Below are 22,803 nucleotides of genomic sequence, written 5' to 3'. Positions count from 1 at the left end.
TATTGATAAATTTAGTGCTATATGTCGACAATAGACACATTTTGACACTTCAAAACATATGGAAAATTTGTAGCTACTCCATATTAAAGTGTTTCTTGATTCATGAATAGTGAAGAGAGAAATGATGGAAAGGAAGAGAGAAGAGGGAGAAAAGGAGTATGGAGTGTTGACTCAAGTGTGTCTATTGTGGGTATATTATAATGTAACACTTGTTAAATTGATAGTTGCACAAGAATTGATGTGTTTGGAGTGTGGCTACAAGTGTGTTCACTATGAATGTTCTTAGCGGCAGTAAAATAAACTGATTGCACCGTCTACTTTAGACACAATGAAGCCAAGACACGCTTTTCCTTTGGACTGTGAAGCACATATACTTGGGGAGGGAAAGCGATGGAGATCAGATAATATTCACATTTATCCCCTTCCCCCAAAAAAGGTTCGTCTCCCGAGAGTGGTTGGGGGATGGTATACCTTTCATACTTTATTAAAGTACCATAGTTCTGAGTACAATATTTGCCAGTCTTTGTATCCTCTGTTACACTGCATTCTTCTCTGCTTGAAATGACACATGTTGCTCAAAGTATTATAGTTCCGATAACAATATTCGCCTGCAATCTCTGTATCCTCTGCTATTCTGCATTCATCTCTGCTTGAAATTCTCGGCTCAATTTCAGTGTCTTCTTAGCTAAGTTTCGAATATCTTCTCTGTTAGACTCAACTGATATTCGAACAAGTTCTTTCAACCCTCCAGTGGATATGAAATCCCTGGCATTGTCCTCTGCATAAACAGGAAAGCATATGGTTAGTATTCATGAGGGATCCTAATTCCTAAATTTGTTCATTAGGAGAGCAGAAGAAGGCTTCAAATATAATTCTCCAAAGGTAAAATGAGTAGACAAAATCGATTATACATCATCCAATTGAGTGTGTATATATATTTTATTAGTTCCACCAATCCCAAACAAAATTTAAGCCATGTTAAAAGGGCAAGTCACTTGAGCCCCAACTGATCAGCATACTCCAGCAGACGATTGAAACTAGCCTAGCATGTTATTCTAAACATCAGCAACATTTGTCAATCTGAAATCGTCGAGTGACTTTCTGATATAATATTTATCATGTTTTCTCCTATCTGTTAGAATATATATAAAATGTGTTGAAACACCACAAACCAACAAGTTAATTTATTGGGTTGAATGACAAAGTAACTAATCTTAACATGGTATCGGAGCAGGAGGTATTGGGTTCAAACCTTAGCTTCCGCAATTAAACCCCCATGTGTAGGCCTTTTTGTGTCTAATGTTGCCCTAATATTGTGCCTCGTTTGGTATCAAAAAAGGCCCCAAAACCAATACGCAATGGCAAAGTAACTAATTTTAACACTATCTAAAATCGTGATAGAAGTTGCAATTCAATAACAAACGAGATTCCAAATTTTACCATTTTGTGCTAAATGGCAAACAGCAAGCTCAATATGGCGTCTCGTGGAAGCTGAATTAAATTTGGAGTTGGCAATCAACCATTCCAGGGTCCCATATTCCATTAGAAGTGATGGGCCTTTTCTTTGTCCTGCAGAAAAAAGCCCACCACAATCATGATAAGTGGTGGCTGGTGTATAACAATCTACATTTTTCAATAATGGAACTGAGAAACCAGCCAAGAAACCTTGAATATTTCCCCGGGATTCGCATTTTGCGAAATTAGCCACTCCTCTTGCAACTTGTGCGATGACATCATTATTCCAAGAACCAATCATTCCCAGAAGTGCCTTGATGCCTCCATCTTCTTTCAGCATAGTGTGTAATCTTTCTATTGTACAAAAATCTTTGGATAAGTAAACCATAACTTCTTATATTCAACTATGACTTGCAATTAATGAAAAGCTGCTCTACCTGATTTGGTAGATTATAAATCAGAAAAATCAGCATGTCAACAACTTTTTCTAGTTCTAAGTTTGTAACAGAAAGTGAACACCTATGATGTGAGATAAGATTCAAAGTTCAAACTATGTTTCAATATGTAAATAGTATAGAATCTATTGCATCAGACGAATGTTGATGTAGTAATAAATCACCTTCATCTTACCATTTCCACATAAATTTGCAAGTGCACCAGCTACCATTCTGAGAGTTTGTGGGTCGTCTGTTTTTGATGCTGTCCCTGCTAGAAGCTGAGCACCACCTTTGCTCATTATTAGCCCTTGATTGATCTCTGAGAAGAATTTGTTTTAAAAGATATGAGAGAAATCAATACATCTTCAATCAGGAAGATCATAGAGCCAGGAAACTTAGATCACCATATCAACTTTTGATAGAAGTAGGAACTACGAGTGCACAAGCAAGTCCTGTTACATAGAAACTGATCAATGGCAGAATGTAACAGTCAAATGTTTTGGCTCAGAAAGGAGAGTCCAAATTCTGAAGGTTAGGAAAGAAATGCTAGCAGGCTGTGACGCAATGTTTTCTTGTCATTTAGGTCTAGTTCCCTTGAATAGTCTGACATTCTGCATCAGACGAACTAAGGGAGTACCCTTTTTTTTATTTTCGAATGGTGAATTGCAAAGCCAGTATCACTATGTCAATCACGAACAGCAGCTTCATCATGGATATTACCTCTCAGAAAAAGGATACGATTTTTTTTTGGGAATGGGGGTTGGGGGTGGTAGAATAATATCTGCATTGTAAAAGGATTCACATCATCTAATACATAATGTAGAGACAAAGGTTCATGTTTACCATTCATTGCAAGGTTGGCGATGGCCCCAGAAGCAACTCTTAGTATGGTTGTATTTTGAGATGACTGCAATAGCATAAGCAGTGCATCCAAACCTCCATCCTCCACAATCTTCTCTTGGTTGATATCTTCAAAATACAGATAACGTAGTTAATATCTAGCCAGTTTAGTGTTTCCACCTAAATGGAAAGTAACCCACCAGTGCGGATTCACCTATACCCTTCAATAGCTAAAAATAATACAAAAATAACCTAAAACATCAACTAAGTAGGCTATTGAGTATTGTTGTTAGAACAACTATTGCAGTAAGTTCTAGTTGTTAAAAGTAACAGTGCCAGGATATTTCTACAAATGCTGAAAAGGAAAATGCAATTCTGGGGGAAAAAAGGAAAGAATGAAAAGAAAATAGAGCACATTATCAAGAGTGACTGACATCCAAAGTTAATGATAAAGAGATAGAAAGCTTAAGCCAAAATTTTCATGCAACTTTGTAAGACTTAAAGAACTAAGATCCATGAACAGGTTGCCGCAAAGAATAAGGAAGGACTTAACACCATTTGCTAAACATAAACATAATCTACCTGTTAAATATTGTAAGGGTAAGTTAGTCTTTGTCTGGGTATGTGTTGACTTATCAAGGGTTGGTGTAACAGAAGAAAAAGAAGATAAGAAAATACGAAAAGCTCTCTCTCTTCTCTGTGTTCATCTTCTTCTTCCTTTTTTATCAATTTCATCCTTTTGATTCATTAAGTTGGTATCGGAGCTGGTTAATTACCCAGCTACCAAGACAGTTTCAGCTCTCTCTACACATCCCTCACTCTAGCTACTGTTTCCTGTACTGGTGACTCATGCGAGACCCCTGAAATTGCCGACGAGTGTTCTGCAACGATGAATGGAGTCTGAAACACGCATGGGTGCACCAAATCTTCGTCTTACCACCTGGCAGATCTCGATTTTTTCTTAATCTGGGTTTGCAGATTGTGATGAACTCCAGCTCTTGAACTTTTCTGGGTTTTTTGCTTGCTGTTTTGTATCTTTGTAACCTGCAGTTAAAGATTCCTGCAGCATGTCTACTGCCGATTCTGATAGTAAATCTCTGGCGAAGGTGAGTGTCTCCCGGGATGATGATCTTCCTCGTTCTATTACTTCCAAGAAGCTCAATGGGTACAACTATATGTCATGGGCTCATGCTGTCAAGATTCACCTTCGAGGTAAAAAAAAAATTGAAGTATATTACTGATGAACCTCCTGAAAAAGGAGATCTTAGTCTTGCTGATTGGGAAAGTGAAGATTCCCTCATTATGGGATGGTTGTGGCATAGTATGGAATCTCATATTATTTCCACTGTGGAATTTGCTAACACTTCAAAACAGATTTGGGATACTCTTGCTAGTGCTCATTCTCAACACTCAAATGTTTCTCAGGTGTATGAATTGTATGAACAAATTTTCTTTACTAAGCAAAATGGTATACCTCTCCCTGAACATTATAGTAAACTAAAGAGCTTGTGGGATCAGCTGTTGCAACATCGTCCTTTTACCCCTGATATTTCTGAACAAAAACGCTACTGGGAGGAATTTATGCTTGCTTCCCTTCTTGCAAGCTTAGATTCTGATTTCAAGGGGTTTAAAGATCAGATTTTGGCTAGTGAGAGTTTACCTACTGCTGCAAATGCATACTCTCGGTTGCTGCGTTCATCTTTGGGGCAAACTTCCTCTACCCAGTCTTCTACCCACTCTACTTCCGATGCTTCAATTTTACTCTCTACTCAAAACACCCGTGGTGGTGCCTTTCGTGGTCGTGGTAATCGTGGTCGTGGTAAAGGTCGCGGGGGTGGTCGTTCTCAGGGCCGTGGTGACAAACAATGTACACATTGTGGAGGGACAAATCACACCGAGCCATATTGTTGGGTTAAATATGGCAAACCAGATCATGTGAATCATGTAATAGCATCATCTTCCTCTGTTCCTTCACTTGGACCTGATGTGTCTACACCTCAAATGTCTAGCACTCCTGATATTGCTGCTCAACTTGGTCAACTCAGTCAAATTATTCAGACATTGCGTGCTTCCAGCCCAACCACCTCCACTGTCACGCTTGCCAAAACAGGTAACATTGCATGTTCTGTTCAAACCCCTTCTTGGATTATTGATTCTGGTGCAAGCACACATATGTCTGGTAATTCCTCACTCTTTACTCACCTAAATTCTATCGATCATCATGTCATTCTGGCGGATGGTTCTTCACGACCTGTTTCTGGTAAAGGAATTCTGAATCCATATTCCTTAGGTTCTCTTCCAAATAGTCTTTATCTTAAAAACTTTCCTTTTAATCTTTTGTCAGTTAGTCAATTAACTCGTGCTCTGAATTGCTCCATTAATTTTACTCCAAATTCGTGTGTCTTTCAGGATCTTCAGAGCAAGAAGACGATTGGTTTGGGGCATGAGCGTGATGGTTTGTACTATTTGAATCCTCCACATTCTACAACTGCTCATTCCTTTCCAGCATTGGCTGCATCTCTCACTCCTCTCCAGTGGCATTTTCGTTTGGGACATCCATCACTGTCAAAGTTGAAGCTTGTGGTTCCTTCTCTTAGTTCCATTTCAACTCTTGATTGTGAAGCTTGTCAACTAGGAAAACATCATCGTAGTTCATTTCCTAGTCGTAATGCTCCTCGTGAGTCTGAATCTTTTGCTTTAGTTCATACTGATATCTGGGGACCTGCTCGTGTTTCTAGTGTTTCTGGTCATTTATATTTTGTGGTTTTTGTTGATGATCATTCTCGTATGACTTGGTTATTTTTAATGAAACATCGATCTGAATTACCATCTGTTCTTTTTCGTTTTTATAATGAAGTGTTTACTCAGTTTGAGAAGCGTATCAAAGTCATTCGTTCTGATAATGCACTTGAGTATATCCAAACTTCTGTCTCTAAATTTTGTATTGACAAAGGTATACTTCATCAAACTACCTGTGCTCACACTTCCCAACAAAATGGGGTCGCCGAACGCAAGCATCGACATTTGTTAGATGTAGCACGTACTATAATGTTTCATATGCATGTTCCAAAACATTTTTGGGGCGATGCGGTTCTCACTGCTTGCTATCTTGTTAATCGTATGCCTGCTGTATTATTAGGGAATAAAACTCCTTTCTCTATTTTATATCCTTCTCGATCTCCTTTTTCTGTCTCACCTCGAGTTTTTGGTTGTGTTGCCTTTGTTCATATTTTAGATGCAGGATTGGACAAATTGTCTCCTCGAGCACGGAAATGTATTTTCCTTGGCTACCCTCGTACTCAAAAGGGATATCGGTGTTATTGTCCTTCCTCTCGTCGTTACTTTGTCTGTGCTGATGTTACATTCTTCGAAACAGTTCCTTTTTATTCTGATGCAGGTTCTACCCTAGTTTTGGATGCCTTACATGCTCCTCCTGAGTCCACTTCTTCTGCCCCTGTTCTCCCTCTCTCGGATGGTCCACTTAGTGAGGGGGAATCTTCTGATTCTCCTTCTCCTCTAAGTGCAGGGGAGTCCATATCTGTTTCTTCTCCTTCCAAAGAATCTTCGTCTGAGCCTCCATTACAAGTGTATTCTCGGACTCCAAATAGGAAAATCATTTCGTATGGCCCAACCGAGTCATCTCTTGCTCCTGAAGTCCTACCCAGTGCTACTCAAGTTCCCATTTCTACAGATGACTTGCCTATTGCTCTCCGTCGCGGTAAGCGTGCTTGTACTAGACATCCTATTTCTAACTTTGTCTCATATCATCGTGTATCTCCTTGTTTCCACTCCTTTGTTCATGCCTTGTCTACTATTTCTATTCCAGGAACCTATAAGGAAGCTGTCTCTTCTCCGGGATGGAAGAAAGCAATGGATGAAGAAATGAGTGCCCTTTATAAAAACCAAACCTGGGAGTTGACCACTCTTCCTTCGGGGAAGCACACGGTAGGATGTCGATGGGTGTATACTGTGAAATATTTACCGGATGGTTCTGTTGAACGCCTCAAGGCTAGATTGGTTGCAAAGGGGTATACTCAAACATATGGAATTGATTATATGGAAACCTTTTCGCCAGTAGCCCGTTTGAATTCAGTCCGTATCCTCTTTGCGGTTGCTGTTACTCGATCTTGGCCTTTATATCAACTTGACATTAAAAATGCTTTTCTTCATGGTGATCTCCAAGAAGAAGTGTACATGGACCAACCTCCAGGTTATGTTGTTCCTGGGAGTGGAAGTCTTGTTTGTCGCCTGCGAAAATCCTTGTATGGTTTGAAACAATCTCCTCGTGCCTGGTTTGATCGATTTAGCAAGGCTCTAGTGGATTATGGCTATAAGAGGTCGGTGTTTGATCATTCGGTTTTTGTTCGGCATAAACCATCTGGTAGTGTTATTCTTATTGTTTATGTTGATGATATTATTATATCTGGTGGTGATATGAAAGGCATTAGTGAGTTAAAAAGCTATCTGAGTAGCCAGTTTTGTACTAAAGACCTGGGAAACATTCGTTACTTTCTTGGCATAGAGGTGGCTCGATCCTCTAGTGGTCTTTTCTTGTCGCAGCGGAAGTATGTTATGGATCTTCTTACTGAGACAGGATTATTGGGTTCTCGTCCAGCAGACACACCTATAGATGCTACAACCAGGCTTGATCCCGATACTGGTGCTGTTTTCCGAGATGTAGGTCGATATCGTCGTCTGGTTGGTAAGTTAATGTATCTTACAGTTACTCGTCCTGATATTGCCTATGCAGTCAGTGTTGTTAGCAGATTTATGCAGACCCCTCGGTCCCCACATTTTGCAGCAGTTTGGCGTATCATCCGCTACTTGAAAGGCACTGTCGGGCGTGGTTTATTTTATCGTATATCCTCTCTTTATGTGTCTGGGTATAGTGATGCAGATTGGGCTGGCTCTCGTTCTGATCGTCATTCTACTTCTGGATATTGTACTTTTATTGGTGATAATCTGGTTACTTGGCGTTCTAAGAAGCAACAAGTTGTTGCTCGTTCTAGTGCAGAGGCAGAGTATCGTGCCATGGCCCACACCGCTTCTGAAATGTTATGGGTGTTTTTCATCCTCTCTGACTTTGGTGTTAAGGTGTCTCGCCCAATGCCCATGTATTGTGATAATCAAGCAGCCATTTATATTGCTAATAATCCCGTTTTTCATGAACGTACCAAACATATTGAAGTGGATTGTCACTTCATCCGAGATCTGTTGTTGAGAGGAGATATATGTACACCTTATGTCTCCTCCACTTCTCAGTTAGGAGATTTCTTCACAAAACCTTTGTTTCCTTCTATGTTTCATAAGTTCTGTACCAAGCTGAGCATGTTCAATATGTATGCTCCAGCTTGAGGGGGGATGTTAAATATTGTAAGGGTAAGTTAGTCTTTGTCTGGGTATGTGTTGACTTATCAAGGGTTGGTGTAACAGAAGAAAAAGAAGATAAGAAAATACGAAAAGCTCTCTCTCTTCTCTGTGTTCATCTTCTTCTTCCTTTTTTATCAATTTCATCCTTTTGATTCATTAAGTCTACCTTCAGCGGCAAGATTGGCTATCACTTTCACAGCATGGATTTGGACATCTACGTCCTCAGATGTTAATAATTGCAGTATCTTCTGTAGCCCAACTGATTTACAAAACAAAGAACAATATATTAATAGATCTCAAGTAGTCCAATAAGAAAAGGAAAAGGGAAAGAATGTTACTTGTAAATGCAAAGACAGCACAAGCTTACCCTCTTCACATATCTTCGCAATAGAGGCCCTTTGGCCAGATAGTGTCTCCCTTACTGTGTTTGAGTTGTGTAACCCCATTGGCCTCCGGAGAGCAGAAGATCCTTTGCCAATATTTTCTTTCATATATGACTTTTTATCCTATTAAAAAAAAACATATATATCTTAAGACCATAAATCAATTAAAAGAGAATGAGAAAATCCATAATATGGTATACCTCAATGTCATTATCACCTTCAGGAACAGTCTTCTTTAGTTCCACCAGCTCATGTTCAATGGTCTTCCTTTGCTTCTCTTCAACCAAAAGTCTTTGCCTCGCAGCATAAAGTTCTTCACTTAGTGTTGCCTGTATAAGTGAAATTTGTACAAAATTATTTTAAATTGTCAATAGACAATTGAATTTTCACCAAAAAATTGACAATAAATAAAAGTTGTTACAAAATAACAAACACTCAACTGAACCCATCCCAAGGCACATATCAGTAATACCTTCTCTTCGTGTACATTGTCATACTCAGATTTCAGGGATCGTAATTCAACTAAAGTATCGTTATGCAGCTGATGCATTTCTTGTAATTTCACCCTAAGTTCCTCAACCTCATTTTGCTCCTGCATTTCATTAGAGATACTAAATGTCATGAATGTTGTTATGTACATCTTGTTCAGAGAAGATAATAACATTATGCAAGAGGTTGTTAACAAAAGAACTAAGGTTTTAGCACTTATGTGAAGTGGACTGAACTAGTTAGGCTACCACCGCGTGAACATGCTGGGTTGACAGCAGATGATATCAATGGGGATCTGAAAAATGCTATCAATGCGTTGATAGAAAAAAAAAAATGAAAGTGAAGCTAAACTGAGAAGCCAAGCCATGATGTTTCCATTATTAACGTGCATCTTTAGAGAAAGTCTACCTGCATTGAGTTCTGACAATCACTTATAAACTTCTTTGCCAGATCCAATTGCTCTGCTGCACATTCAAACCGAACATGCTCATCCTCCACTTGCTTAATTAGCTCTCCTACTTTCTTTTCAAACATCTGAGAGGTGTCTGCCAGTTCTTTCTGATATTTGGAATTTTCCATCTCATGTTGCTGTTTGCAAAAGAAAAAAAGAGATGAGAGCAAATGGTTATTTCTAAGATTGCTAAAGGCTGGTGCAAAACAATTAGGGATAAGGATGGTCATTGGTCAGAAAAGAAACCAACACCCTCACGAGTTAAAACAAACATAGGGCAAATTAGACAAGATTAATCAGCGCAACTGCAAGTGATAAAACTAAACACAAACGGAGAATTGATATGAAACATGCAACATACTAAAAAACTATTCAACCTCATGTTTTAAATTCCCTGCATGAAAAACAGAGATAAAACATAATACGAAAACTGGAGATGAAATGAACTCCATAATAACTTATTCCAGTTGTTAATAAAGAGTAACAACCTGAATTGTCTTTTGATGGTCACTTAGGAGTTTCTTCATGACATCGAATTGTTGCTCAGCACTCTCCGTACGAGCACGGTCATCTTCTACCTGCTTAATTAGCTCTGCTATTTTCATCTCGTACATCTGAGTGGTATCAGCAAGTACATTCTGATATGTAGTGTTTTCAACCTCTTGTTTCTGCTAACAGACAAATTGACAGCATAAACCTTGAGTAGTCATGTTTCTCGAAAACTATTATGCATAGATAAATTGAATCTAGAACTAGTTGACATCAAGCATTGTAAACAAGAGTATAAAAGCACATTTCTAAGGTTTTTCATTACTACTTTCATATCAAATTTACTTTGGAATGACGTGCACTGGCCCCATCAATGATGATGGGAAAATGATATTAATAAAAGAAGTAAAAATATATTAGATGCATGCAACAAGGGGTTGGCACTCAAGTACAGTAATGGGAGGAGCTAGTTACAAGAAATAAGTTCCATAATATTGAAGAGATTTTCATCCTTTTAAACCCTTCCCAATGTTGTCCCATGGACAAGTATAATGTATCCAGGAGGCAAATAGTTCTATTCAATTAATCCTTGACGATGTGCTGCTAACTAAACCTACCATTCTCTCAATGCAACATGGCTTTTTTGAGGGTATGGCTGTCAGACGTATGATCACTAAAGTCAACATCCTAAAAATCTATGTTGAAACCCACCAAGGAACCCCTTTAGATAAGAATGAATGTCTACTTAAGGATGTTTGAAAACTTTAGCCACCAACAAAAATTGCAGGGGGACTAAATTGCAGTATCTTCCCCAATGTAAGCCAGATTGATGTTAAAGAGTTAATTAAAGGCCTCCATTGCTAGATTAGATCATAGTCACCATTGACTCCACAATCTTATTTCTTCAACCAAGAGGCCTAATCCCTGACTTCCATCGAATGGAAAAAATAGCCTGCCCGAAAATACAATGCTGCAACTGATTAGCAGGAAAGGTTAGATAGAGAAAATTTCAACGCTTCAGGAACAAGTAATTTTGAGCATCTCAGCATGCCTTCAGTAACTTAATTCTTTTGTTTTGTTCTAAGAAGGTGAAATAAGTAAGCATTTTTTCTTTAACAAAATTATTGTCAAAATATTTGGTTGAATAAACAAATTGGAACAGAATAGCCTTAACAATTGCCAACCAATTCATTTTCATGGTTGCTTGTTCCTACTGCCTGCCAGAAAAAATATCCATTGAAGAAAATATTTTATATAATATCCTTGGGTATTTATCAGAAAAGATAAGTAAAATCTAACCATCTAGGATGTTATGAGAAGTATAAAAGGGTACTATGGTAATTACAGTAATAAGTGTAATTCTGTATATATATTGAAGTATGGTAAATAAGGAATAAGATAACACGAGAGAACTCTCTCCTTTCTGCTATTCCTTCTACAGCTGTACTCTGCTCTTCTTTCTGCAGATGTGCTCTTCTTTCTGCAGCTATGCTCTGCTTCATATCACAACCCATACATCTGAATACGTCTGATCCAGTTTCATTGCTTTGTTACATGGTATCGGAGCTTTCCTGGTAGACATCTGCGCTGGTTGTCCACTTCATCAAAATCTGATCTGGTTGTTCATTTCCTCGATCTACGTTGATCCAACGGTCGGATCAGCAAACCTCATCTTACAAAGATCTTCGTCGGAGGTTAGTGAGTCCCGGCGGAAGGTCAGCGACCTCATCGCCGAGGCGCGCACTGTTCACGCATGATGGCTGGTAGACATGCCGTTGTCGGGATGTGAGTTCGAAAACTTGCTGGAAATCCACATCTTGGTCTTCTTCTTCCGCTGTGAATGGGGCTATTGGTGTGTGTTGGAATGGTTTGCCCAGCTCTGTGAAGTGGGTCTTTGTGTTGATCTGTATTTCAGTTTTGTTTGGTAGTGGAAGTGTAGCAACTGAGACTTTATTATGAGTGAGACAGAACACAAAATGGGATCTACTGAGGTGGTTGCGGCTTCTACCAAGTTGACTGACCAGAGACTGGTTGGTCCTAATTATCAACACTGGCGGAAAATTATCCAAGTTACCATTCGGGGAATGGATAAGGAAGACCATCTTACTGGTACAGCACCTGATTCTACTAATCATGCTACTGACTATAAGGTGTGGATGCGTGATGATGCACGGCTGTATGGCCAACTGTTGAATTCCATGGACCGGAAGGTCTCTGAATTGGTGACACACTGTGATACTGTGAAGGAAATATGGGAATATCTGGGAGTTTTGTATTCGGGAAAAAATGATATGAATCGACTCTATGATGTAGCATTATCTTTCTTTCGGCCTGAACAAAAGGACTCGAATCTTAGTGAGTATTTTGCTTCTTTCAAGAGCATTTATGAAGAGTTTAATACTTTGATGTCTTTAGATTTAGATCTGGAAAAGAGGAGACAACAACGAGAGAAGTTGGCTATCATTGCCTTCCTTAGTGGGATGAGGTCTGAGTATGATTCTGCACGTTCCCAGATTCTTGCTAGTGGCGAGACCTCCCTTACAGAAGCTTTTTCGCGGGCTAACCGTTCGGTTAGGCCTACCTCTTTCAACCCCGATCTCTCTGAGAGGTCTGGATTAGTTGGTCATGCTTCTTATGATGCTGGTGGTAGCCGTGGGGGTCGTGGTGGCCGTGGGGGTCGTGGTGGTCGTAGTGGTCGGGGTTTAGATGGTAAATTTACATGTTATCATTGTGGGGGAGTGGGTCACACTCGTGACAGGTGCTGGAAGTTGCATGGCAAACCACCACAGGTTCGCTCTGCAAATGTAGTTTCTGGAATGGATATGGGCATCCAAGATTTGAGTATTAATTCTGAGTCCCCAAGTGAGGGACGAGTGAGTTTGTCTGCGGCTGAATATTCTCATCTTATGAGTCAGATATCTACTTCTGCTCCCGCTACTACGTCTGCTACTACGAATGCTTCGGCATTCATGTCAGTTTCTCCTCATACGTGGGTGATTGATTCTGGCGCTTCCGATCACATGACTGGGAACACAGGTATCCTTACTTCATATTCCTCTACATCGTCGTATCCTGCGGTGCGTGTTGCTAATGGCATGTTTGTGGAAGTCAAAGGAGTTGGCAGTGCATCTCCTACATCTAGTTTGCAATTGGATTCTGTTTTGACTTTACCTTCATTCCCATTCAATTTACTATCTGTGAGTGCTCTTACGAAGGCACTTAAATGTTCAGTAACATTTTTCGATGATCATTGTGTTTTTCAGGACCGGTCTACGAAGCAGATGATTGGTAGAGGTTCTCTTACTTCCGGGGGATTGTACGTCTTGGATGTTAGACCTTCTTCCTTGTTCGTGTCAAGTCCTTCTTCTCCTATGGAGCTTCACAATCGTCTTGGTCATCCTGCTCTTCCTAGTTTAAAGCTTATGTGCCCATCTTTATCCTCTTTAAAGCAGCTGTTTTGTGAGTCTTGTCAATTTGCGAAACATCATCGCAGGTCTTATGTGTCTAGGAGTGTTAAACGAGCTTGTGCTCCTTTTGACTTGGTTCATTCCGATATCTGGGGTCCATGTCCTGTTATGTCGAAATCTGGATTTCACTATTTTGTTATTTTTGTGGATGACTATTCTCGTGCTACTTGGGTATATTTAATGAAAAAGCGTTCAGATCTCTTTTCTATTTTTTGTTCCTTCTATGCTGAAATTAATACTCAGTTTTCTTTATGTATCCGTACTCTTCGGAGTGACAATGCGAAAGAATATGTGTCCACAGCTATGTCCACTTTCTTGTCAAATAAGGGTATTATTCATCAATCTTCGTGTCCTGATACCCCTCAACAAAATGGGGTTGCTGAGCGTAAAAATCGCCACCTTATGGAAGTTGCCCGTGCCCTTATGTTCCACATGAAAGTTCCCAAACAATTCTGGGGTGATGCTGTACTCACTGCAGCCTATTTAATTAATAGGATGCCATCATCTGTTCTTCATGGTAAAACTCCCTATCAAATCTTATTTCCTCACGAAGTGCCTCATCCTCTCCCTGTTCGAGTATTTGGTTGTGTTTGTTATGTTCGGGATATTCGTCCTCATCTTACGAAATTGGATCCTAAATCTTTGCGGTGTATGTTTTTGGGATATTCTCGGACACAAAAGGGTTATAGGTGTTTCTCTCCTGACTTGGGTAGATATCTTGTTTCCTCTGATGTCATTTTCGATGAGTCGATTTCCTTTTCCTCCCATTCTTCTTCTTCCTCCTCATCATCAGTCTCACCAGATCTTGATGAATGTCTTGTTTATGATCTTGTCAGCGTACCTGCTCCGTCTTCACCTTCTCTTGGTCCTCCGCCAAGTCCTAGACCTCCAGTGTTGCAAACCTATACCCGTGGCCCTCGCTCGGTGTTTCGTTATCCTTCTTCGAGTCCTCCGGAAGTGGTCCCCTCTCCATCTTCTGCTCTACCGACTGATCCTGACCCTGATCCTGATTCTGCTCCTGCACCCGTGGTTCAGTCCAATGTTGATCTACCTATTGCTCTTCGCAAAGGGAAACGTCAGTGTGCCACTTATCCTTTATCTGCTAGTATATCTTATGCAGGGATCTCCCAATCCCTTCGGACATTTGCTCTGGCTATTGACTCTATTACCATTCCTCGGTCTGTGTCTGAGGCTCTTTCTGATCCTGGGTGGCTCACTGCTATGAAGGATGAAATGTCTGCTTTGGAACAGAATCAGACCTGGGATCTCGTGCCTCTACCTCCTGGCAAGAGGTCTATTGGTAGCAAATGGGTGTACACTATCAAAACTAATCCAGATGGTTCTATTGCTCGCCTTAAGGCGAGGCTTGTGGCCAAAGGGTATGCCCAGACCTATGGCGTTGACTATACTGACACCTTTTCTCCAGTGGCCAAGTTTACTTTTGTTCGTCTTCTTATCTCCCTTGCTGCCACTTATGATTGGCCTTTACATCAATTAGATGTGAAGAATGCGTTTCTTCATGGCAATCTCCATGAAGAGGTTTATTTGGAGCAACCCCCTGGGTTTGTTGCTCAGGGGGAGTCGGGGTTGGTGTGCAAATTGAAGAAAGCGTTATATGGTTTGAAGCAATCTCCCCGGGCTTGGTTTGGTCGGTTTACCGAAGTAGTACAAAAGTTTGGTATGAGACGGTCTGCCAAAGATCATTCAGTATTTTATCAACAATCTAGTGCAGGGAGTATTTTACTGGTAGTGTATGTGGATGATATTGTGATTACGGGGAGCAATACAGATGGTATATCTGCAGTGAAGACATTTCTTCAACGTCACTTTCAAACTAAGGACCTAGGTCCTCTTCGGTATTTTCTAGGTGTGGAGGTAGCCAGATGTAGGCGTGGGATATTTTTGTCCCAGAGGAAGTATGTCTTAAATTTACTACAGGATACAGGGATGGTTGATGCGAAGCCATGTGATTCTCCTATGATGGTTGGAATGAAACTTCATTCTGATGAGGGTGAAATGTTTGATGATCCTGAACAATATCGACGTCTTGTGGGTCGATTGAATTACCTTGGAGTGACTCGTCCTGATATAGCTTTCTCAGTTAGTGTGGTGAGTCGGTTTATGTCTAGTCCACGAGTACCTCATTGGGAGGCTGTTTTACATATCCTTCGGTACCTTAAGGGTGCCCCTGGTCTAGGTTTGTTATATGCAAATCACAATCATGTGCGGATTGAGGCATTTTCTGATGCTGATTGGGCAGGGTCACTAAGTGATCGAAAATCTACTACTGGATATTGTGTGTTTGTCGGTGGTAATCTCGTTTCTTGGAAGAGCAAGAAACAATTGGTGGTAGCTCGATCTAGTGCCGAATCAGAGTATAGGGCTATGGCTCACACGGTAGCTGAAATATGTTATGTGAGACAACTAATGAAGGAGTTAGGCTATGGACAGCAGGCTGGGTCTAACTTATGGTGTGATAACCAAGCTGCGATTCATATTGCTTCAAATCCAGTGTTTCACGAGAGGACAAAACATATTGAAGTAGATTGTTACTTTGTGCGTGAGAAGGTACAAATGAAGAAAGTTGTTTTAAAGTCTGTACGAACCAATGATCAGCTGGCCGATATTCATACCAAAGCTCTAGCTGGTGCTCGGGTTAATTTCATATGTAACAAGTTGGGCATGATTAACATCTATGCTCCAACTTGAGGGGGAGTGTTATGAGAAGTATAAAAGGGTACTATGGTAATTACAGTAATAAGTGTAATTCTGTATATATATTGAAGTATGGTAAATAAGGAATAAGATAACACGAGAGAACTCTCTCCTTTCTGCTATTCCTTCTACAGCTGTACTCTGCTCTTCTTTCTGCAGATGTGCTCTTCTTTCTGCAGCTATGCTCTGCTTCATATCACAACCCATACATCTGAATACGTCTGATCCAGTTTCATTGCTTTGTTACATAGGAGAAATGAAAAACAGTAGAGATCATCGACACAGAAATTCTCTGGCTTCATTCTAGTAACAAAATGGATGGAACTAAGCACCCACCTTGAATATAGATAGCATACATGTCGGGTTATTCTCCAAAACGCTCAAATTTATTAAAGAAAATATCTTAAGATAAAAGAGGTTTTAGTTAAGATAGATCTCAAGGTAAAAAGAGCTTGCAGTCAAAGTTCCAGTTGAGTTTACTCCATAAAGAAGAGCTATGCTGGGTTCTTTCCATACCAACCAGATTAATTTTACCCCATGTCAAATCGCTTGAGATGAAGGCTTTATCACAATGATGAAGATATAATTTAGTTGAGATATTTACCTGACTATGTTTTAAGCTCATTTCTAGCTGTGCAACTTTATCACGCATCAAATTGCTATGATCTTTTAGACAGTTCAATTCAGTTAGGATGTTGTTCATCTCCAACTTCAAATGACCATTTTCATTCTCTAAAAACTGCAACCCAGTAGCAAAAATAACAATATGAGATTGAAAATAACTGAGCAAAAAGGACGCACTGATAGTTTATTAGTCAAAAACTAACAACCTGGAGAGACGTACCTCAGACCTTGTGAGTAAATTCTTGTTTTCTTCAGAAAAAGAGTCTACACATTCCTTGAGCTGCTTTTCGAAGTTATGCTCGTCATTGTCCCTTAATTTCTGTTGCCTCTCAATTTCTGCAGTTAGATGATCTACTTGAGCCTCAAGCTTCCGACATAAACTTTCATAATCAAATTCTTCTTTAAGCTTTACCATGTTTACTACTTTCATTGCCTGCAAATGAAATAAGATACTAGACTGATCTGTACTAAATTCCGCGTAAAAACATATTCAATTGACACTTAATAGATGGACAACATCATCTACATCTCTATGGAAAGCAGTGAAACTATGGAATCACCAAATCTTACTAGTTGAAATATGAACCTGGAACAGCAATACTAAACAATCAACATTAAGGATGGGGAAAAATATGTAGGCAATTGAAAAAAGAGAAAACAAGCAAAAAACCTATAAAAACCAGCAACGTTGAGCATGGAAAAAAATTATTCAAGTTCTGACATCATATGCCTTCATTAATCTTTCGATTGTAACCAGAGGGCTGTAGCCCGTTGGAGAATGAAGCCAACTTTAGGACATAGGCAGTTCAAGTTCATTTTGTTCTCTTCTATCACAACGGTACTACCATTGCTGGGTCGTGACTTTTCCATGAAATAGCTATCATGAGTGATCAAATTTCTTCAAAGTAAGAGACCAATCCTTTTGACATAGAGGCCAATAAGCAATGTCTTTCAGTTCATTGAAATAGAAAGCAAATTTTGCTTTCTTCCCCCTGGGGGAAAGGAGGTGTGTGAAATAATGCATGCTTCAAATATCCATTATCAATGAAATCTTGTCCCGTTTATCCAGTGAAATTACACAACAGGATAGATGCTTTTATCATTTTAAAACATCCAGAACCTTACATGATAATGAACATAGATGCTTAAGGATCAATATATCATACAACTCTACACTAGAGAGTGGAAAGAAGAGGTTGATCAGCTCACATTAATCACATGAAATTGCATAACTATTCACCAACTCACCCGTTGGCCAAACATTATTGTGCTTGTGGTCTCTCCATGATGTCGTGCAGATGGCCCAATTGTAACTATAAGTGAAGTCCTTGCAGCGCCTGTTTGACAAGACAAAATTCCATAAGGAAGTTTCAGCCAAAAAAAAAAAACTCAACCACAAGAATTTTAAGAAGAAAGATTTCACTAGAGGTTTAATCAAACATTGAAATAAAAAATATGATAAGACAGTGATATAAAGTATCAACACTGTTGTCTTATCACAAATAAGCCAGTACCAAAAGTGCGTTTTAGATTTGAAGTAGAGATTTTAAAACATATTTGAAAGGGTAAAGTGTAACTGGAGTCCTTAGTGAAAAATAAAAGGTGCCAAGGAAAGATTTTATAAACACTATTATCTAGAAATTCCAGCACATTTTCTTTATTAAATGTGAAGGGCCAAAATAAAAGGCCAAGGAAAGATTACTGCCTCACCTCCAAATGAATCACGCAGCAACCTTGTCAACTTAGAATCCCTAGTAGGTATATGGGGACTATTTTCAGCCAAAGCATTTATACATTTGCCAAGTGAAGTAAGAGAAAGATTGATAAACTTAGCCTCTTCCATTAAGTGACCTTCACTGCCTGAAACATAGAAAAATAGTCATTTGAGTCAATTAAGGTAGGTAAACAACTCCCGTTCACAAGGCTCCCGTAGTGAGCAGGGTCGGGGATAGGCAAGATACAGAACTTATCCCACATAATATGTGTAGAGGTTGTTTCCAGGAATTGAACCTGTGAACTCTAGGTTGTACACCTGCAACTTTATCACTTGGCCACATGTTTGCCAGTATAATAGTCAAGGTGCGTATGATGCTAATAAAGGATTCCGCCAGTTCAATAAATTTTGGCAAAACCAATATCATTACTATAAACAAACTATCTTTATAATGGTCAAGGTGTGTATGATGCTTTGAAAACATTGAAGCAACGTAGTAAAATTCTAATTATCAATCCATGGAAGTGTGTCATCAAGAACAAACCAGATTTGTCTAGTCTCTCAGATCCAGCAAGATCCACAATCAGCAACTTGCTTTTCCTTATTACAGGTAAGTCAGTACCACCACATGAATTCAATCTTGTGTCTTTCTCTTGAAAAGCAATTTGATCTTGTGCATTCTCATGGATGTATCGTCGTACATAAACCTACAGATACGAAAAGGCTGATATTTTGAGAAGTTCATATTATCATTATGTTCAAAAAAGGATGAGAACATGATGGTCTGAAAGTTATAGGTAATACAATTATTAAAAAAATTAAAAAAAAAAACCTACAACATTCCCACCATCAGAATTGCATGACTGCGTGAAGATTCTGTATTCAGCTTTGTATTAGCCGCATGACGGTTTGCCTCACCAATCTGCAGTAGTTCTAAGAAATGATCGAGATCTCGAATTTTAACCACTTCAGCCCCTGCCAATGATACTTCTCCTGTCTTGGGATCTTCATGAATAGGAAGATTAGTCTTTTCTGGAGCAAGAAGATCTTGTACAGATTCCATGTATAGCTGGAGAAACAACATAAGAGGCTATAAGCTAGTAACCATCCTTCAGAAAATTACTATGAAATTACTGTATTGCATAGCAACTTGAAAGCAACAAAAGTAACCGTCAGTTGAGTTACAATTTCTATGTTATACTATACATATACATATGGCACAACCGCACAAGTTTAGAACTGGGAACAAAATGAATATCAAATATACCATCTAGCATAATTCCTCTTCAACTAATAAAACAGCTCTTTCCCACAAGCTTTGGCCCCCATATGGAAGCTCCTACAGACTGATTTTTATGTCATCTGGCCTCATGCATAAAAGTTTTATTATGCTTTCAGAAATTATTTCAAACAAAGTTGTTCTGAAACACCCCAACATTTCACATCCTGAAATGTTTCATCTTTCAGCAGACATGAATTATGTCTATTAATTCCATAAGAACTTCAAGCGAAATGCAAATATAAAACATTTACGCACAACCAGGTCAATTGAGGAAGGCATCTCACTTTGTTAACAAGATACCAAGGATGAAGACAAATCTAGCTGCAAAAATGATAACATGGAAAAATGGCATGCACAAGAATAACATAAAGGTAAGCGATACCGCCATATAAACTACTCCAGAAATACCTGCAAATAGGATACTTCTACACTATCAGAAGTAGGAGAAGTATTGGCAATTATGTCCTCAAAAGCTCTAACCATAATGCCACGCTCAGATGCATCATCTTTACCAAGTCTGCCAAGCGTGTAAGTTTTGCCAGTGCCTGTTTGCCCATAAGCCATAACTGTCCCATTATATCCACTCAAGACACTCTGCATAGTATGTCAAAATTAGAAGTGTATCATAAATACAGAATGTGGTTTGTAAGATTTTACTTTCTTCTGTGACCATGAAAGAAATGAGATTGATGCGGAAGACCAAATTACCAATTTAGCAGTAAAAACACATTGCATTCACACATACAAACATATGCATTGCAAATATTTGACTGGAGTTGCACACCTAGAACATCCAAATAAATAGAATGTCCTAAGAAATAAACGATAGAGAGAAAACATGGAGTAGGTAGAATGATGTAAACATAATTTCCGGACCGATGCTAAATTGCTAATCCCCCAATGCCGCTGCCTCCCGGAATAAGAAGACCAACGATTTACATAATTAAAAAATTATTCTTAATTCTGTGGGTTACAAGCTACGTAGTCACTTACCTCAACTACTGGTTTTGCCACCACTTCGTAAATGCGCTTTTGAGAGGCAGTTTCTGTAAAAACTTCATCGAATCTGTAAGATTCAGAACTCCAGTTGTTCTTTCTTAACTTTAGCCGCTTCAACTACAGAGGGGGGAAAAATACATCACTAGTGGATGCTACAGGGGAAAGGGGGGAGCTGTTTCTTTAATTGGAAATTACATACCCATGTAAAATTTGAAACCAAATAGGCATAATAACAAAAGTTCTTAAAGGCTCCAATCAAACCATTTTAAAAGCAAGTTTTAACCGCATAAAATTACCTCAGGCTGCAATTCAACAAAATCTGCAAAATCAGCATCTGAAAGGATATCTTCAGCATTTCTGGGTCGAAGTCTAACAGCCACTCTCACTCTTCCAGGATCTGTGGTAAAGGTCAGGTCAAGGTTAGATAAATTTAATAAAGATAATCCCATCAAACCATGAAAATTAATATCACATTATGTAATACCAAATCAAGGATACTTCACCAACAAAGCTAAAATCACATACGTTTATCAAAAAGACCACGGATGCTTGAAACTTTTAAATACGGAATTGGTATACGGATAAATGGATTAGTACACCAACACATAAGGAGATTGAGTGGATGGTAAAGAATTCTCAAGATCAACAATCTTGTGCTGTTGCAGACTTGCAGTATTCATATATACTTTTTCATTTTAATAAGAAACCACACATTCATTGATATCCAAAGTCGTAAAGTCATACAAGATTGGGAAACATTGGCATAATCAAATAATCTTACTTATTCATCAACTACTTTGTCGTAATTAGCAGCCACACTTTAGTTTTAGATACGCATGATCACTTGATTCACATTGTTTTGCATCCTTATAATTGGTTAGGTATAGATTGAGCGAGAACATTCCAAACAACACTCATTGCAATAAGGATGTTGAAGCCTGCAGCATTTCACATCACTGCTAATACCGCATTTACACATCATAGTTTGTTCATGATAGATAATTGAAGCTTTAGTGAATTATCACAGAAGTTGGCCACAATGTCATGGCAACTCACAAAGTTATATCTTGATAGCCAATTTAGTTATGCTCAACAAAGTATATAGATTTTTTCCTGGAAACAAGAATGAAAAATAAAAGCAAATAAGCATCTGAATACCGCTTTTAAAAAGCCTCAATTTTATCAAAGTTGGTTCCTAATCTGTTAATCCAATTTAGCAATCCCTTTTTATTTTTCCAATATTGCATTGTCAACTTCTTGCAGCAAAAGCAACCAAAAAGCTGTAAAATCACAAACTAACATTCAAGAACAGTGAAATATTTTTTTTAGTACGAGATGTGCAGAGAGAAAGAAACCGTTGTCAAAGTCGATGTTGGTAGAGACAGAACGGGAAGTGGGAGTGACAGAGCGCCGCGTAACAGGTGCCTTAGCGCGAGCAGAATGATTAGCTTGTTGTTGTGTGCCGTTACTGTCATTCACGTTCCCATTCACATTTCTTGAAGACGAATTCAGAGAAGAACCATGTCCGTGGGACGAATTGTGAAGCTGTTGCTGCCTGTAGGACACTCTCGCCATTGCAGTAGACGAATTTGACGCCATTGCGAATCAGCTCCAAACTCCACTACGACAGAGAGAAATCACCAGCAACGAACAATGAAAGAAAGAAAGAGAGACTGGGGATCCTGTATATAAATTTCATACAGAGTCGTTAGCTTCATTGACGAAGTCCATCAAGAGAGAGAGAAAGTGAGGCCGGCACGATATGTGAGATAGAGAGAGAGAGAGAGAGATAGAGTGTGTTCGTGTTTTGTTTGTGTGTGTGAATGGTTCCCGCGTCGTACTTGTACGCAGAGACCGTTTCTTTTTCTGATGAGTTGTTGTTGTCGTCGTGCGTTGGGAAGGACGGCCATTTTCATTTGCTTTGAATTTTGATATTGGACAATAACCTTCAATCTCAATGCACTTTTTTGAATTTCAAAAAAAAAATTCTCAAACGGATCTATTTCCATTAACTCCATGGGTTTACCAAATCCTAGGAGTAGTTCCAATTTCCCAACTATTTCTAATGTATTCACTAGATAATAATTC

General features: G+C 39.1%; 1 protein-coding gene across 1 annotated transcript; it reads right to left on the bottom strand.

Annotated features, from left to right (window-relative positions):
* Nucleotides 1-318: 318 nt before the first annotated feature.
* LOC120005463 (kinesin-like protein KIN-UC) lies at nt 319-22,628 on the bottom strand. The gene is made up of 22 exons (XM_038855099.1): nt 22,557-22,628; nt 22,071-22,397; nt 21,012-21,112; nt 20,710-20,832; nt 20,125-20,310; nt 19,282-19,503; nt 18,979-19,141; nt 18,431-18,580; nt 17,969-18,057; nt 16,941-17,153; nt 16,701-16,835; nt 9,914-10,093; nt 9,383-9,562; nt 8,958-9,077; nt 8,686-8,814; nt 8,470-8,608; nt 8,269-8,361; nt 2,736-2,861; nt 2,086-2,211; nt 1,666-1,809; nt 1,441-1,569; nt 319-778 (listed from the first exon to the last, which is right to left on the bottom strand). Exons 2-22 carry the CDS (start codon nt 22,312-22,314, stop codon nt 630-632), a joined length of 3,141 nt encoding a protein of 1,046 aa, XP_038711027.1. The 5' UTR covers nt 22,315-22,397; nt 22,557-22,628; the 3' UTR covers nt 319-629.
* Between the last annotated feature and the right edge of the window lie 175 nt (nt 22,629-22,803).

The sequence above is a fragment of the Tripterygium wilfordii genome, chromosome 9 (assembly GCF_013401445.1).
Source record: "Tripterygium wilfordii isolate XIE 37 chromosome 9, ASM1340144v1, whole genome shotgun sequence".
NCBI lineage: Eukaryota > Viridiplantae > Streptophyta > Magnoliopsida > Celastrales > Celastraceae > Tripterygium > Tripterygium wilfordii.
Note: the sequence above shows the minus strand (reverse complement) of the source record. Positions and strands in the feature narration are given on the sequence as shown.

Bases quoted from the DNA above. Each gene is read 5' to 3' on its own strand.
- LOC120005463 (XM_038855099.1), bottom strand. From the start codon at position 22,314: ATGGCGTCAAATTCGTCTACTGCAATGGCGAGAGTGTCCTACAGGCAG. The intron at 18,581-18,978 runs GTTTGTTCTTGA...TCTATGTTTCAG, and splicing joins TGAGAGACTAGACAAATCTG to GCAGTGAAGGTCACTTAATG. The intron at 9,078-9,382 runs GTAGACTTTCTC...AATGAAATGCAG, and splicing joins ATTGTCAGAACTCAATGCAG to GAGCAAAATGAGGTTGAGGA.